Source organism: Chionomys nivalis, chromosome 4 (assembly GCF_950005125.1).
Source record: "Chionomys nivalis chromosome 4, mChiNiv1.1, whole genome shotgun sequence".
Classification (NCBI taxonomy): Eukaryota; Metazoa; Chordata; class Mammalia; order Rodentia; family Cricetidae; genus Chionomys; species Chionomys nivalis.
This window is the reverse complement of record NC_080089.1, coordinates 59,806,413-59,825,080: the sequence shown is the minus strand read 5'-3', so window position 1 is coordinate 59,825,080 and position 18,668 is coordinate 59,806,413. Positions and strand designations below refer to the sequence as shown.

General features: G+C 42.5%; 1 protein-coding gene across 12 annotated transcripts in view; it reads left to right on the top strand.

Moving 5' to 3' along the window:
* The window catches only part of Lrrc49 (leucine rich repeat containing 49), a 110,936-nt gene that overhangs the window by 41,339 nt on the left and 50,929 nt on the right, over positions 1 to 18,668 (top strand). For all 12 annotated transcript variants that reach the window (XM_057766919.1, XM_057766917.1, XM_057766924.1 and 9 more), the window contains one exon: positions 3,795 to 3,856. In XM_057766919.1, coding sequence (XP_057622902.1) covers positions 3,795 to 3,856 — 62 coding nt within the window. The remainder of the gene's footprint in view (positions 1 to 3,794; positions 3,857 to 18,668) is intronic.

Sequence of the window (18,668 nt, the reverse complement as noted above, 5' to 3'; positions counted from 1 at the left end):
CATGCTCAGTGAATCCATTTGTAACTTTCTAAACTGAAATGATTTCCTCTATGTGTATTGTATTCTGACTTTTTTAATTTAAAATGAAAACAATAGTAAAGAAGTTTTCTTTGTCCTTTGTCCTATTTACTGCCTCAATGCACCCCATGTCTTCACCTTTCTTCTTCTTTATTTCTCTGTAGAAGAGTCACTAGGAATAGCCTGAGTAATAGATGTTCTTTCTATTCAGGCATATTGCTGAGTCATGAGTAATAGTCATTCTAGACAGGCAGATTGCTGAGTCATGAGTAATAGCTGTTCTAGACAGGCAGATTGCTGAGTCATTCAGTTCTATTACAGAGTTAGGGAATACGGAGAACAGTACTGAGCAGAGGAGACAAATTCTTCAGATGCAAAGGCATTCTTTGGGAAACTAAGGAATTCTGATCCTCGTCAGCCTTAGAGTTCATAATTTCATTCAGCTTCATCTTTAACAAAATTATATTTTAAGATGATGCTAAATCTTTAAATCATGCTTCAAAAATCTGTTAAATGTGATTTTTAGTATTGTTTCAAGTGCAATAAATTTAAGGTGATGAGCAGATTAATAATGTGACCTATAATTATTTTGGTCAGTATTAACATTTTCTTTTCATGCTTATATATTAATATTCTAACTGTCCCATGATAGTCTCTTTACCTGTGAAATAGCTACCTCCAGAGGAGATGTGCTAACACTGTTAAATCTGTAACAGTAAAATTAATTTGTTGGCTTTTTCTTAAAGAGATATAAAGCTTGATCATCCTTACAGCTTTCCAACCCCCAATTCTCCTTCCTCATCATTCTAAAATACTTACATCATATTTTGGTGTCAAGCGGATGGATGGATTTGAGTCCTACCATCAGAATAACTTACTGGCAAAGCTCAGCTTAAAGTCTGCTGCTATCTCATTATAGTCTTGGTCTGGTTTATGAAGGAAAAGGCAGGATATTTTTTGAAGTTCACCCCAGGGAATCCAGTACCAAATAGTCAGTCCTGAAATCATATACATACAAGTAATATTATAGCAATTGAGCCGGTTGTGCTTATTATGCATTTAGGAATATGTATATGTAACAACAATAAAAAAAAGCCATGAATTTGAGGAGGGTCCATGGGAAGTGATGGAGGGAGGAAGGGGAAGGGGGAAATGTAATGACATCTAAATTTCAAAAACTAAAATAAATAAATAGATAACCTTTAAACAACAACAGTAGCAAAAGCTACAGATCTTAAAAAGTAAACTACAAACCTTTAAGGAAATATTTTAAAAGAGAAAATCGGGCTTTAAGGGGTGGAGAGATGACTCTTTGGTTAAGAGCACTGGCTGCTCTGCTGGAGGACTAGGGTTGACTTCTCAGCACCCACACAGCTGCTCACAACTGGCTGTAACTGCAACTTTAGTGGGTGCAACACTCTTTTCTGGCCTCCAGGGGCCTGAGGCGTGCAAAGCCTTAATGAAGGCCTTTTGTGCTCAATTAAAATTGGTACATTTGTGATAGAGTGGATTCAGGTTGTTGGACACAGCTAAGCAAGGTTTTCAAAGTTAGACTTGGAACATTTTGTTAAACTTCAGTGGTTTTGTTTGTTTGTTTTCTGGCATTAGACCTAACTCATTTACCCATTAATTGAGGATTCAGATGTTAATAACAAAGCCGCCCTGAGTGCAGTAACATTTCTCTCTGCCATCCAGACTTCAGGTGACCTGTTCCATTTCTCCCTGCCTTGCCCAGGACCCTCTGAGGTGCTTGGCTGAGGGACACTGTGAGCGCTTGCCCTCAGCCCCTGCGCTGGGTGGTAAATCCTACTAGTTGGGTCTTACAGAGTTTCCTTTCGAAGGCCATATTTTAGTATTTTTTAACAGATCTTTTTATTATAAGAAATTTATGCCTAAGTAATTGATTAATATGACAAATATGTTTTCTTTTTATCTGTTGTAATGTTAGAATTTTGCTATAAAATATATCTTAAAATCTTTAGGAAAATTAAAAAATAATTATTTTCTCTTGATGTTAAATTTGAGACAACAGAAATATTGTAGATAATTATTCTGCTTTTTGAAGTCCTGAAAAGGCTAGCTACAGAAGTGGTTATTGATATGTATATAAACTAAATTTGGATTTTTAGTTTTTGCTTTTTGTATTTTTAAAGCTATCAAGAAATGACAGTTAATGATTTTGAAAAATTGGTAGATTTTATAAAAAAAAATAAATACAGAAACATTGCAATTTTTTAAAAGAACTTGATATATTCCTAAAAATAATTTGAGTTTGTACTTTAATTGCAAAGCAGTCATGTCTTGAAAGGAGTGTGTGCGCTCTGCCTGTGGCATGGGAGAGACAGTGAGACTGTAGTCTTAAAAGGATGCTCTACCTCCCAGGAGATGCAGGCCACTGCTTCCATTCCCCAGCTGAGTGCCAACAATGCTTGTGCCCAGAAATACTTGAGGTAGCGCTCAGGAGGAATTTGGGGATAAGAGAGTAGAGAGAAGGCTTTCAGGTCAGCTTTGACTTGTTTCTGAAGAGATAAAAAAGCAGCTCCCATTTCCTGTGGGAAACGGGGTCCTGGAGTGAAACCTGCACTCCTCAAGTGTGGGGAAGTCAGAAAGAAGTGGCTTCAAGAGATGATTCTAGAAGTTTACCTACTTACACGGTTCACAATCACGGGGGATAGGGTGTGTGGTTAATCTGCCGTCCTGTGGTCTATAGACTTACACCTTGACCATGGAAAGATCTAGACACCACTCCTCACCCTTGTGAATCAGGCTTTTCAGGGAGCCAGCGATGATAGTCACTACAGAAGGCAGATGCTGATCTGGAAACAAAACAGTTTTACATGGGAAGTGTCTGAGTGCGTGGAGTCCAGAATGTCCTGTCTCAACCTCTGGGACTGTGTGGCCACCGTGCCAGCCCACCCTCCAGCCCACTACCCTCTGCGCGTCAGTCTACCCTCCACCCCTTCAGCCCACCCTCCACTCTGCACCTGCAGCTTCTCGGCTGCTCTCTTCTCTGGACTAAGTCAGATTGATCCACTTCCTCTGCAGAGTTCGTGCCGCTAGTATGCCATGCTTTTCAGAAGGTTTCTTATTTGTTTGTCTTTTCCCTGATGAAGTTGGGCGTATTTATTTTGTAACTGTTTTTTAATCATCCCAGCCTAAATACTTCAGTATTGACTAAGGGCAACTCTTAAAATACTGCAAGAATGCTTTTAGCACGTGTTTGAGCACACAGTCTAAATCTTCGGGTTGTGCCTAGATCAGGAGCTGACCTTACATGCCCTCCAGTGACATTATGATCTGCTTTTCGTTTGGGGGTGGTTGTTCCTGTATTGGATCCGTTTCCAAGTTTGAGAATAATGAGGCAAATCGCTTTGAAATTTATACCATTGTTTGGAAAGCTTTTGGATGTCTCCCTTTGAAAAGTGACTTTGAACAAGCCCTGATCACACCACTATGCTACAGTAAATGCTGAAGTAGCATCCTGGCATCCTTCCCAAAAGCACGCTGAAGGAGGCTAGCCGCAGTGCTCCCCGCTCCCTCCACTGCTTTTTACCTTGCTGGCGCTGGTGCAGCTCGTCCTGCGGATGTGCTGAAACCCTCCCACTCTCTCTGCAGCAAAGAATGGATCTCTGAGTGCTCTAGAAATGAACGGTGGAGCGAGGTTGCGGGAGGGGGAGCGACATGAATGCCTTCCAGCAGCTGAACAAGAAAGCATTTTAAAATACGGTACTTTTTTTCTTTCAACTGATAAATTTTTGCTTTCTGTTTTCTTCTAGAGAGATGTGGATAATTTGCCCTGCCTCCAACGCCTCTTTCTCAGCTTCAACAATATATCTAGGTACGTGAGAACTCCCAACTCGTCATTAATAGATAACTTGTCTGTGTGGGCTCTAATGCTTTGAGATAGCCAGCGGAGTGGAGAGTTTTACTGTCCTGACAGATTTTACATTTGAAAATGAGAGAACCGCCCATGACAAAGTTCTTTGTTGGGAAAAGGAAGCTCTTGTGTCTTCTGCCTCTATTGCTAAAGATGATGCAATTAGCAAAGCATGGCCTTTCTTTAGCCGTGCTGGTGGGCTGCGTGGGGTCAGCAGTGTGGATTCACTGTCCTTTGTTTGACAGCCACTGCCTCACTCAACTGAATTAGTTTCTTTCATGAATTATCATCTGCAGTTCGCACAGCCGCTGAGCATTTGTAATAAAGCAGGCTATGTTTGTCACTGAGCTGCATGGGAATCGGCCCTGCCTGCCTGCTGAGAGAGTCTCTGCAGAGAAGGGCATTAGAATAGGTGAACACACACATTTTGCTTACCGTCCTTGTCTTATATCATGATGTCTTGTTCCGGGTTAGTGTGGGAGGTCACAGAACTGAAGCAGAGGCAGAGGCCGCTTCCCAGGGCAGAAAGACCTCCACTTCCCTAGTCTGTCCTGCCTCCTTCCCTAGATCTTTGTGCTTGACTCAGTGACGTGCCCGTTTGTGAAAGGGGAATCACTAAGCTTAAAAGCACACTCTTCACGGACTCCAGGTCTGTGCTTCTGAGCACTAGAAACCATGGGTTTTTCATCTTTCTGTTCACTGCCCCCACCCCCATTCCTGGGTTCAACCTCATCTTCCTATCCTATATCTCTAAAAGAAAACAGTTATCTGAAGATGGTGAGAAGCATGGAAGTTTTCTGAAGGGCTTTTCATGTTCCTCTCAGTCTGTGTGGAGCTTTTCTAGCTGCTCTGCTGTCGTGTGTGTGTGTGTGTGTGTGTGTGTGTGTGTGTGTGTATACATAACTCCTTCTGTTGGCATTGGTTTTCTTCAGGGGATTTCTACCTAAAGACTGCCAAAGCTCTAAAGCGGTAGTTCTCAACCTTCCTAATGCTGTGACCCTGTAATGCAGTTCCTCATGTTATGGGGACCCCCAAACAAAATTATTTTGTTGCTACTTTATAACTGTAATTTGCTACTGTTATGAATCATGTTGTAAATATCTGATATGCACAATCAGTGTGAGCTGCTGTAGAGCCTTAGGTTTCCCCAGTCTGCGGTGAACTAGTTTCTTCTTGTTGTTGGTGTGAGCAACTGAAGAGGTATGTATTTGCTTACATGTAGGTTATGCCCAGGCCCCAGGGCACCAAGCTCTCTGAACTCCTAAACTCTGGGTTTGTAAGGAGTCAGCCTTGGTTGCTTATACACTGGACAACTTTCTTTCAAAGTCTGGAAGGGAGGTTCACCCAGCCAACAAAATAAAAATAATGGTTTTTTTCCTTGAAAAGCTATGGTTTCCTAAGAAATTGAGAAATAAGTGAGGCAGCATTTCAAGGTTTTTGTTCTCCCGTGACTGCCTTCTCTGTGTTTCTCCATGGGCTAAGCTTGAGCTTTTCTATAGTGTTTTCCCGATCTGTGTTGGAGGCAAAGTGGATCTGTTGCTCTGTATTGATATCTGTGGCCACAGGTTTGGTTTTTTGGTTTTTTGAGACAGGGTTCTCTGTGTAGCCCTAGCTGTCTTGGAACTCTCTCTGTAGACCAGGCTGGACTCAAACTCAGAGATCTACCTGACTCTGCCTCCTAAGTGCTGAGATTAAAGGCATGTGCCACCACTGCCCAGTGGCCCAGAGGTTTTGTATCATGAGTACATTGGGTCTGGGGAAGAAAAATCTCTTGGGGATCAAGCCATGAAAACATTTGTGTAAACTTTACTTAAGATGCATATATGTCAGGTAGCTATGCCACAGACCACTAGAGACTACCTTTAATGATAACTCAGTGCATTTTCTGGACTCCATATTCTGGTTAATAGAGTTGGCAGGCTTTACAACCCAGTGTTCCTGAGTAGCAGAGGTCATGAAGAGAAGAAGCAACAAAATAATAGCATATATCATAGGATCTTCTGGTCCTCTCTGAGAGCTGCTGACTGCATCTGACAATTGAAATTATCCAGTATGTGGCCATTTAGAGGGGAAAGTTTATTGACCCTTTCTGTTGTAGGACTTCCTAGGTTTCCACCAGGTTGTTGGGATGCTTAATGATCCATTTGCATCAACTCTTAGATGCCTTGTAAATACAGAAAATTCTAAAATGAGATTTCACTATGAAATTCATAGATAGATTTATGTGGTGGCTTGAATAAGAATGGCCCCCATAAGCTCATATTTGAATTCTTAGGGAGTGACATTAAGAGATGTGGCCTTGTGGTGAGTGTGGCCTTGTTGGAGGAAGTATGTCACTGCATTTGACCTTCGGGGTTTCAGAAGCCCAAGCCAGGCCCAGTGGCACTCTCGCTCTCCTCCTTTGCCTGCCAGTCTGGATGTAGAACTCTCAGGTACCACTCCAGCACTATGTCTGCCTGCATGCAGCCATGCCTCCCATTATGGCAATAATGGACTAAACCTCAGAATATAATCAAGCCCAACTCAATGTTTTCTTTTATAAGTTACTATGGTCATGGTGTCTCTGCAAAGCAATAGAACAATGACTAAGACAATTTATTTCTTCAACACAGGCTTTTTAAAAGGCTCTGTGAATGCAGATGGTAAATTGAGGATCTGTGTATGCAGAGGATGCTGTCCTGAGAGAGTGCATTTGATCTGTAGTTGGGCTTTCTTTGGGATGTGCACATACAGGAAGGAAACTTTGGGATGTGCACAAACAGGTATGGAGGATCCCTGTTGACCTTAGCCATCAGGACATACCTAAAACCTTGTCCTGGTGACCTCAGCCATCAGGATATACCTAGAACCCTGCCCTGGTGACCTCTGCCATAAGGTCATACCTAGACCCCTTCCATTAGCCTCTGTTTCCATGTTGAGCCTGAGCTTAGTTCAGGAGTCAGCTATCTTGAGAAAGATAGTATATCCCCCTACCTCCCCCTCCCAGAGACAGGTTTCTCTGTAGCTTTGTAGACTGTCCTGGAACTAGCTAGCTCTTTAAAACCAGGCTGACCTTGAACTCACAGAGATCCACTTGCCTCTACCTCCTGAGTGCTAGGATTAAAGGTGTGTGCCACCACCACCCAGCAAAAGGTAGTCTATTCTTGCCAAGACCTTCTGGAATTGCCTGAACAACCTAGTCATGTCTGCTCTCAACACTTGCTGCCCGTTCTAAGAATCTACTTAGGTTCTGGCGAGGACTCTTGCAGTGTAATGCTGTTTTGAAAGTGTGTATCAGTAGTGTGAGGTGTGTCCATGCTCTTTTGCAGCCAGCCTCAAGAGCTCTTTCATCTTGCAAACCTAGAGCTCTAAACTCACAAAGTGAGTCTGCATTATACATTACTCCCTGTCCTCAGCTGCTAGTGTCCTTACTCTACTTTCTGTCTCTGAATTTGATTGCCAGAGGGGGATCCCTCACTTGAATGAAATCCTGCAGTGTTTGCGTTTTTATGTGCAGCCCATTTTACTTAGCATAGTATACTCAAGGTTCATCTATGTTGGTACATGTCAGAATTTTCTTCCTAAGTGTGAGCACTCAGGTACTTTTAAGACAGTATAGAAGACACCAGAAGAGGGAGCTTGCAGAACAGGCCATGCTTAATCTTCCAGTTTTCATATCCCCCACAGTGCTCAACATTCTGTCCCACCTAGCCCCTTAAGGCATCCTATACCTCTGCTCAGTCTTTGTGTCTGCCTCCAACTTTGGCAACCACCTTTTCATTTCTTCTCCATATCAGAATAACCAGATCATCCTGTACCTCTCAGATTAAATGACACCAAGAGTTCACATGCTAAATGAAGCATTTGGAGTTACTTTCTGCAGTTTCCAATTCCACAGCTCCCCGCCCCCAACCCAATTCTGTAGTTTTAAACCCAGTTCAAGAACTCATAGGTAAAACAACAACAACAAAAATCTATATCTGACTTGAAAACTGATTTGTGTGTCTTACAACCTCAAGTCAGAACATACCCAGGGATGCTATAACCAGCTTGGTGCCTCAGGACCCGGAAAATAAGAAGAGAAAATATCAGAGTCCACCCTACACTGTAAGGAAAATACTGTTTTATGAAATTTTTCTACTTTGGTTTGTGAGTGGATCTGTGTGTGTGTGTGTGTGTGTGTGTGTGTGTGTGTGTGTGTGTGTGTGGAGGGGGGGGACTTAATTCTACTTAATTCTAGGAATGTATGAATTGGTTTATAATGGAAATAGGGAGATTTCTCACTATAAGTTTGGTTTTTAAAGTTTGAGAGTTTCTGTGGGGTCTTGCCTTGGGCACTAAGAGCCTGCTGAGCTGGGTGTATTGTTATTGAAATGTGTAGCCTGTGCTCTGGTTTTAAGTTATCCTCTGCTAGACTGTGAACTGGAAACAACAAAGGAATATGTGTGTGCTGCCCATTATTTCCTCATCCCCAGCACCTAGACAGTTCCAGCCAGGATCTAACTCCTCCAATACGGGGTCTACTTCTGCTGTGCCCTTGGTCAGGCTGTTGCTAGATTCTGTTTGTTGCCTGGACCCGTGAGGTTTAAAGCCGTAAATAAATCATGTTCTCATGGCAGATGTCTCAGGCTTCCAGGGTTGATGTACTGGTTTGTCAGCAAGGCTATTGTCCAAAACTTCTAGATACAAGAAGAGCCTACGGAAACAAGGGCTTTTGAATATGTAGTGGAGCCTATGCATAGGGCCGCCTTTGAGCTGTGTCTGTTCAGGAACAATGGCTGCAAGGCATTTATAGAATAATACGGAAAATATAAGGTTGCCTTTTAGTGTTCCCATGCACTGGAATTCCTAAAGCACATGGATGATGGAGCATTACTCCCTGCAAGGATTTACCTAGCAGACCTCTTTTCCTTATAAGGATAGTGCTTTGGACTCAACTTTCTCCGAGTTTTACTGAAACTTTTTGTTTTGGTCATGTTTTGTTATTATTAATTTTTTAAGACAGAGCCTTACTGAACTTATAGAAATCTTCCTGCCTTATCTTCCAAATTTCTGGAAATACATATGACACTCTGCCTTTGAAATTTAAAAAAAAAATAGTTTTATTTGCATCCATGCATGCATGCGTGCATGTGTATGTGAGTATGTGTGATGTGTATGCCACATACATAAGGGGCCAGAAGATCTCCTGGAAATGGAGTTGCAAGGAGTGTGAGCTACCTGCTTTGGGTTCTGGGAACTAAACTTGGGTTTTTTTTGTTTTTTGTTTTTTTTTTATCTTTCTTTCTTTCTTTCTTTCTTTTTTGCAAGAGCATTTAAAGCTTTTAACCACTGAGCCATGTCTTTAGCTCAACTTTTTACAAAGCAGTCACAGTGTTCTCAGTGTTGTCTTTTTTATTTTAGCATTTATTTTCTCATTTATTATTTATTATTGAGCAGGGGCATGTGCTACAGCACCTACTGGAAGTCAGAGGACAACTTGTTGCATTGGTTTTCTCCTTCCACCATGTGGTCTTGGGAAATGAATTCAGGTTACCAGGTTTGGTGACATATGGCTAATCGGGGGCGGGCAGCCTCCAACTAGCACCAGGGTATGAAAAAGATCCACGAATGTGGCCATAGCTTAGGAAAAATTCTTGTCTGTCTGAGGGCTAGAACCCACATGGTGGCTCACAAACATCTGTAACTTCAGTTTCAGCCAATTCAACACCTGCTTCTAACTTCTGGAGGCACCAGGCATGCATGCAGTGTATATACATACATGCAGGCAAAATACTCATAAAAACACAAAAAATACTTTTTCTTGAAGGAGAAGACTCGAGTGGATTCTGTTAGGAATTATGACCATTAATGATCTTCTCTTTCTCCTATTCCTCCGTGTGTGTGTGTGTGTGTGTGTGTATGTGTGTGTGTGTGTGGTGTAACATGAGTGGGTCCTGTTTGTTGGGGTTTCTGTCCTACGTGGTACCCCCTGTTTAGCCCCAAAGAAAATCACACATAGGTCTCCATAAATTATAAGCTGATTGGCCCATTAGCTCTAGCCTCTCACTGGCTCTCACATCTTGATTAACCCATTTTCCTGATCTGTGTTAGCCATGTGGCTCAGTACCTTTTTTCAGTGGGGCAGATCACATCCTGCTGCTTTGGTGGTCTAGGCAGGAGTGGGAGGAATCAGCTTCCTCCTTCCCAGAATTCTCCTGTTCTCATTACATTATTTCTACTTCCTGTCTGTTTTTTTCTGCCTATATTTCCTGCCTGGCCAATCGGTGTTTATTTATAACATGATTGACAGAATACAGACAATTCTCCCTCACCATGTGTGTGTGTTGGTGGGGATGGAGCTCAGGACCTATACGTATTAAGCAGGCACAAGATTTCCCTCTGTTATAGAAACTAGCATCACTGCCATTCTCCTAGAACTTTGTGGTGTAACTTTAAGTGTTTCTGTAGATAAATGAGTACCAGAAGTCAACTCCTTTGTGTGTCTTCTGAGTCTTTGTATTTTGTACAATCTAACTTGGGTGAGGTTTTCTTTGAACTATTAACAGAATATACTTACATTGTGTCTTCTAATTCACTAAATTGTGTATGGAGTTGACTGCCAAGAAAATTATTTAAATGACATGAATAGAGGATAGAGGTTCATTCTTTGAGTTATTAGGGAGCCCTGAAAACCAGATGACCCCAATGGTAACAGTCTTATTTGAATGGGCTGTTGAGAAGTTGACTGTGTAACCCTATGGCTTTTCCTTCTGCACTGTGATTCTCCTCTTTCTGGTCTCAGCAACTATCAGTGTTTTCTGAGGACACTGTAAGCCTTGCAGTTTATTGAAGGGTCAGAGTTCATGAAGTACAGTTTAAAAAAGAAAGAAAAAATGAAAAGAAAGGGAAGGAAGGAAGGAAGTCAGTGGGGAATCTGGGGGCCTCTACCATGCTTGTTTATTCTCTTATGTGGTCACCAAAGGAGAGAAGCACATAAATCTAATGTACATCATTACATTTTTTGTTTTACCATTATTGTAGGCCTTGTTTTATTATCCTCGATGTCTGTCATGTCTTATCTGTAGTCGTTTGAAATATTAACTCTGCAGGTACAAAAGTACATAGAAATGTTGCCCTAGGTTGTAGTGAGGCGTTCTGAAGCGGGGAGTGGCCCTGAGTTTACTGACTATCCAGATCCTCTGGAGAAAATGTTGAGGTTAATCATTCCACATTTATGTTCTCAGTTCAAAGATGGACTTTCTTCTGTGGGTATCATTGGTCAGTTGGAGATTTTCTGAGCCTTCTCAACCAGCTTATCAATAAACACATATGATTTGAAGTTACTGTGAACTTGAAGTTACTGTGAACTTTCTACCTCCATTTATTTTAGTTATAAAGACTCTTTTTCATGAGTTCAAATAAATTGAAGTATTTTTTTCTCAATAGAAGCCTTCTTAAACTGAAATTAAACAAAGATTTTGCTTGCGGGGTATGCACATACTTTGCATCAGGCTGAATTCACACTTAAGAAGCTGAGAGGTTGATAGCTAGTCATAGCAATGAATTAGCATGAATGTATGTATGTATGTTTATTTAGAAAGAGGGTCTTGCTATGTAGCATAGGCTAGTCCTGAACTTGCTGTGTAAATAAACTGTTTAGTGTTGGTATTACTAGTATGTGCCACATGCTGGCTTGAACTAACATTTTTAATATAATTTTTATTAATTCTTTAAGAATTTCATAGATGTAGATAAATCATTAATCACATTTACCCCTGACTCCTCCCAGATCCATCCCAGCCTTATTCCAACTTCCTGTCCCTCTTTTTTAATAACCTACTGCGTCCAGTCTGTGCTGTCCATATCTTGATGGATATGGGTCCATCTACTGGAGCAGGTCACCGAGACAGGGTTCTAGAGACCAACCATTGGCCATACCCTTAAATAAAACTGGCTCTGCCTCTCTTAGAAACCATCAATTGTCCATAGATCCTTAGCAAGGAATAGGGGCTTATAAGCCCCACCTCCCTCCAATCTAGAATACTGACTGGCTTGCTCCTGTGCAGGTCTTGTACAGGCATCCATAACTGCCACGAATTGGAGAGAGTGGCCCAGTCATGTCCAGAAGACATTACTCGTCTCCAATTTTCTCTGACCTCTGGCTTTTACAATCTTTCTACTTCCTCTTTCATGATGGTCCCTGAGCGCTCTCTCTCTCTCTCTCTCTCTCTCTCTCTCTCTCTCTCTCTCTCTCTCTCTCTCTGTGTGTGTGTGTGTACACACATACATATATATTTATGTCCCATTTATGTCTGAGCTGTCTACGGACATTTATTCTCTCACTTTGGCCAGTCATGGGTCACTGTTCATCCCTCTGAACTGAACACAGGGTGACATGAAGGTGAGGTGGGGAAGTGGAAAGACGGGAGGGGAGGGTAGAGGAGGGAATAGGAGAAGAATAGCTGACACTAAAGACATCTGAAAAAGCCCTATGGAAATAGTGTGTGTGTGTGTGTGTGTGTGTGTGTGTGAGAGAGAGAGAGAGAGAGAGAGAGAGAGAGAGAGAGAGAGAGAGAGAGAGAGATTAGTTGGTCTTACACTACACAGGGGATAGGCTCTTCCCAGTAGCTATGAGTTAAACTGACAGCTTGTTTGTTTGTTTTTGTTTTTTGTTTTTCAAGACAGGATTTCTCTGTGTAGCTTTGGAGCCTGTCCTGGAAGTCACTCTGTAGACCAGGCTGGTCTTGAACTCACAAAGATCCACCTCCCTCTGCCTCTCGAGTGCTGGGATTAAAGGGATTTGCCACCACCACCTGGCTGAACTAACATTTTTAAAAGCAATGTTGTATCAAAGTCCTCTGAGGTTTTGTTAATGTGAAGTTTCTAGAATAGAAGCTTTTGTTGCATATTCTTAAAAGGAAGGCCATTAAGCCTTAAAATTATTTGCAATTAAATATTGGGTAGTTTTTTTTTCTTGGTTCAGAAGCAAAAACAATATGCATTTATGTTTTGTTTTTTTATCAAACAGGAAGAAATTAAAAATATATTCAGAAAAATTAAGGTATAAATAGATTAAATTCACAATTTAAAAAACAAACCCAAGAAACCTACTAGGAGCATTCTTTTTTTCAACAGCATTTTTTGTCTGTTTATTAATATTTTTAATTTATTTTTTTAAACTATCTTTTCTCATTTTACATGCCAAATCCATTTTTCATTCCCTCCGCTTCTCCTGCTTCCTCCACCTTCCTCCCTCCCGCCCACCACCCCATTCCCACCCTCTCCTCAGAGAGGGTAAGGTTTCCCATGGCGGGTCAACAAAGTCTATCACATTGCTTTGAGGCAGGACTAAGACCCTCCGCACTATATCTAGGCTGAGCAAGGTATCCCTCCAGAGAGAATGGGTTCCAACAAGCCAGAACAAGCAGTAGGGACAAGTCCTGTCCTCACTGCCAGTGGCCCCGCAGTCTGCCCCAGTCATAAAACTGTCACCACATTCAGAGGGCCTCGTTAAGTCCCATACCGGTTCCACAGCTGTCAGGCCAAAGTTGGAAGGCTTTCATTAGCTCAGGTAGCTGTGTCAGTGGGTGTCCCCATCATGGTCTTGACCTCTTTGCTCATATTCTCACTCCTCCTTCTCTTCTACGGGACTTTGGGAGTTCAGCTCAATGCTCCACTGTTGTTCTCTACATCTGCTTCCATCAGTTGCTGGATGTAGGTTCTTTGGTGACATTTAAGATAGTCATCAATCTGACTACAGGGCAAGGCCAGTTCAGACACCCTCCCCACTATTGCTTAGGGCCTTAACTGGGGTCATCCTTGTAGATTCCTGGGAATTTCTTTAGTGCCAGGTTTCTTGCTAGCCCCATAATGACTCCCTTAATCAAGATATCTCTTTTCTTGTTCGCCATCTCTGTCCTTCCCCCATCTCAACCATCCCGTTCCCTCTAGTTCTCCTCCCCACTCCCCTTCTCCTCTCCTCTTCTCCTTTCGCTTTTCCTTCTCCCCTTACCCCCATGTTCCCAATTTTCTATAGACCCCAGAGAAGCTAAATAACAAGGAGAACCCTAAGAGAAACATACATACATAAATCCCCTGGGGAAGGGAAAATAGACAGGACCTCTTAAGAGCATTCTTAAGTAGCTCACCTTTTCTCATAGTGTTTCTATAGATTCATTGTAGACTATACAAATATAGATACAGATATAGGTATGCATAATAGATGTATCTACTTCCAAATGCAAGATGAAGAAAGCCTTAGTGTTCAAATGAAACCCTACCTGCAGTGAGGTGACCACTTGATACAGAGGCAAACAGACAAGGACAAAGCATTGAAATGACTGAATTCATTAGTCAGCTAATTTGAGCAGACACTCCTGTCTACAATCAGTTATGTCAAAGCCCAAATGTGTCCTTCCAGTTGATCCACTGGAGGAAAATGTGATTCTTCTTACAATCAAAACTCAAGCCCAAATGGAAAAAATTATTTTCATTGGGTATCCAGCCCCAAATGAAGAAATGATTTCCTCTTTTTCTTCCTCTGCACTCAGTCTTGCAGAACCCGGGATGCCCAGTCAGTTCATGCTGTTGTGGCTTGTCACACCTGGCACAAGTCAGCGGGTAATGATTATTCGCTTTAGTGAATGAGTAAATACAACCACACTGAACCTGATGATCCCCAGTATTCATAAGCAACTTCTTTTTTTTGTTGTTTTTGTTTTTGTTTTTTTCGAGACAGGGTTTCTCTGTGGCTTTGGAGCCTGTCCTGGAACTAGCTCTTGTAGACCAGGCTGGTCTCGAACTCAGAGAGATCCGCCTGCCTCTGCCTCCCGAGTGCTGGGATTAAAGGCGTGCACCACCATCGCCCGGCCATAAGCAACTTCTTTGAAAGTATGTTTGAGCATTTTGTCTGCATGTGTGTGTTTCCCTTGTATTTCTGGTGCCCAGAGGGACCAGAAGAGATGGTTGAATCTGCTGAACCTCTCCTGCATCTCATAGATCTTTTAATGGCCTCATTCAGCAAATTCTCTCATGTTAACTGTCTCAGGATTCAGTCTATTGCTGATTCTTGTGGCCATAGCCTAGGATGTAAATCTGTTCAAAAGTAAGCAGGACAAATAAGCTAAGTTATGTTCAGTTTGCAGTAGTGTTCACACTGTCTCGAGATCTTCCAGACTAAGAGTCTCTTCAGTGCTGTAAGCAGTCAACTGCGAACTCTTTGAACATTTGAGAAGATTAACATTTCTTTCTTGAAGAAAACTGACATCTTCCTTGAGGTAGCTCCCAAGTCATCTGTTGCAAAGGGAAGGGAGTCCTTTAGTGTGGAGGTGTGATTTTACAGAGATGGAACTGTATGCAGTCTAAGTCCTGACTTTGTACTTCCGATGTCTGTGTTTTCATTGGTACTTTTTTCCTCCATAGTATGTGTTTTATATTTTATTGCTTGCTTTCTAGTCTGGCAGTTTTTAAGAACTTGTCTTGGGCATTCCACAGTGCCTAAAGACATTGATGAGAGTGTGGGTTGTGTTGTCTTACTGAAGAGTATTACGTTTCTGTTTGATTACCTGCTGGAGAATCACTTTGATTTAGTTGAAACTCTTTGAATGTTTACAGTTTTTTAAATTGAATAAGGCAGATCTAGAGCAATACTTATTCTAGAACTAGATGACACATTTTAAGATACATATTTATGTTATCCTAACACGAAACACGGGAGCCATAGGAGATGTTATTTCCCTGCATTTTCCCCCATGTTCTGTTTTGCCCCTTGGGGTTATGTGAGAAAGGTGTATGAAACCTACATATATGGGGAGGGACTTTTATATAAGGCAGGACTCCAAATCACCAACCCCATAATTCATACAGGTCTGTTTACATGCCTGTGATCTGGAAAGTGTCTCCAGGCAGAAGCCACAGTGAGCGTGATTTTTGTGTTTTTCTCTCTCCAGGGGGCACAGCCCTATGGCAAGTCTTATTTATCACTTGGATTTTACTTTTTTCTCCTGTTTTGCAGTAGTTTATATTGTGATAACAAGTCTGGTATCATCATGGCTTAAACTGCAAGTTCTGTCTACCAGGTTTTCAAACTGTTGAAATTGATCATAGATCATCACTGCCTTTACTTACAGGCCATAAATTCCTTAGAAACCAATAAAATGATCATTACCTAGGAGCTAATGATCCACTCTAATCTTCAACGGAAAGATTGGCTTTTCTATGTAAACCTTTTCTTATAACTGAGCTGAACAATTTAGAAAAGGCCCGAAACTCTGCTTGTTAGATTTTCAAGCTCTACCCAGGTGTCATGTAGAGTCCAGATGGCCCCCACTCGTGTCTTCATTACTCTTTCTCCCCATAGAACCGCTGTCATAACTGTCCCTCAGCTCATCCTAGTCTTCAATGACGAGATCGTAGGAACTAAGCGAACTGGCTCTGAGAGTGCAGGACGTGCTGTTCTGAGAGCGTGCTTCCGTTGTGACGCTAACGTAAACACTGTGCTGTGTTTGATTATGTAGGAACAGACTTAATGGAGTGTCTCTCCAAGGAACTGCTGACATGGTGTTTGGTAATCCTAGCCTTTATCTTCTGCTCTAAGCTTGGACTCAATTGAAGAGATACAGGAATCAGCTGACTTGAGATATAGATAGATGCTGTTATAATCAGCTTCAGCTGTCAGCCTCCCACACCTGGGAAGAAGGACTCAGCTGAGGAATTACCTCCATCAGGTTGGCTTGTGTGCGTGCCTTTGGGGCATTTTCTTAATTGCTAATTGATGTATGTGGTGCAAACCCACTGTAGGCTGTGCCATCCTGGGTAGGTGATCCTGAGCTGTATAAAGAAGCAAGCTGAGCGACAATGGGGAGCAAGCCAGTAGGCTGTGCATTCTGCTTCAGTTCCTTCCCCCAGCTTCCTGCCTGGAGTCCTACTCTGATGGCCCTTAGAGTCTAATAAGACAAATTAACCCTTTCCCCCCCACATTGCTGTTGGTGGTGATGTCTTTGCAGCAACAGAAAGCAAAGTATGTATGTCTTGTGGAATGACCAGACCAATTTGCATTTTTCAAAAATATGAAACATTGTTATTAAATATATTCACCATACAATACAGCAGCTCTCCTGAATGTATTCCTCCTAATAGAGATGTGTCCTTTGAACGTGGTCTCTGCATTTGCCCTTCCACGCACTCACTGCTCCTGTCCCAAGTCCTTGTAACGTCCGTTCTGTTCAGTGCTCTGTAAGGTCAGCTGTTTGAGACTCCACATGTAAGTAAGAGAAAATACATTTGTCCCTCTGTCCCTGACTTCCTTTTCTCGGTCCAGTGTCTTCCACATTTACCCCCATTGCTGCAAAAGTTGCCTTCTGAGGTTAACAAAGATTGTGCTACGTACACACACTTCAAATCTTCTTTCTTGTGTGTGTGTGTGTGCAGGTGGGAATTCATGTGTGTGCATGTGCACATTCATGTGTGTCTAGGTGCTTGTGTATGTGCATGTGTGTCCATGAGTACACATACATGTGGACAGTGTGGACACCCTCAGATGCTGCTCATGAGGCATTGGCAGCCATACCACACTTCTGTGTCCGTTTGGCTGTCACTGGGTGCTTACGTTGGTCCCATGTCCTAGCTCTTGTGAGGGGTGTGGCCATGAGCGCGGGAGGCAGCGTGTCTCTTCACACTGTCGCATTGTTTCCTTTGGATAGAAAATAGGATTGCGGGCTCACATCGCAGCTCTGTTTTTAACTTTTAAGGTGCTCTGTACCGATTTTCATGTTGACTAACCTGGCTTAAACCCCTGCCAGCAGTATGTGGCAGTGTACAAAGACTCCCTTCCTCCGCGTACTACTTTTGCATCACCACGGCCGCAATGCCTGAGAGAAGCAAACTGAGGAAGGAGAGATTCATTTTGACTGAGGACTTCTGTGAGTTTTTGGCCCCTGTGGTGAGGAAGGCATGCTGCTGAGGCACTGGTGTGGTGGGGACCCTTCACATTGTAGACGACCAGGAAGCAGAAAGCGAGGCAAGAACCAGGGCAGTATAGCCTTGGAAACCATGGCCTAGTGACCTGCTGGGCCAGCTGGGCCTGACCTTCAGAAGCCTCCTAAAATAGCACCACCGGGTGGGGAACCAGTATTCAGAATGCAAACCTGTGAGAAACCCTTGAGTCGAGTCATGGGACCCACTGTCCTCGCCAACAGCCACTCTTTGCGTTTTGATAGTATGAGATGATGAGATAGTGACTCACTGTGGCTTCAGCTGGAATTTCATTATGATTTTTTATGTGCCTGTTGACTGATTGCATACATGCTTTTGACAAATGTCTACTCGGGTCCTTTTTTCATAAAACATCTCACTTAATGGCTTAAAAATAATTTGGCAGTGTCTGCTGGAGACCTTCAAGCCAGAGACTGTCAGTTTTAATATTTGGTGAGATTCCATGGGAATCACTGAATGAATCTGCTAGAAGGGCAGGAGTTCTCTGCCAGGACCTGGGGAGTCTTGCTGCTTTATCCATCAGGGTGTTGGCTGTTTGTTCTCCTAAACCAGCACAGAGGACCTGAGTGTGCTACCAGGGCTCCTATTCGGTGAGTCAGGGAAATCCTAAATACACAGAGGACGCTGACCTTTGCCCACTGCTGTAGCAGGGTTCCCTCTGTCAATGGTCCTTCCCAACTCAAGACAGTCTCTGCCCCACCTCTTTCCTTAAGGAGCTCGAGTTTTTTTCTAGCTGGTTGTTGTAGACATCTCTTACACATTTCCTTTTGCAAAACACCAGCGATGACGTTGTTGAGAGTGGCAGAGACTGAATGTTTGG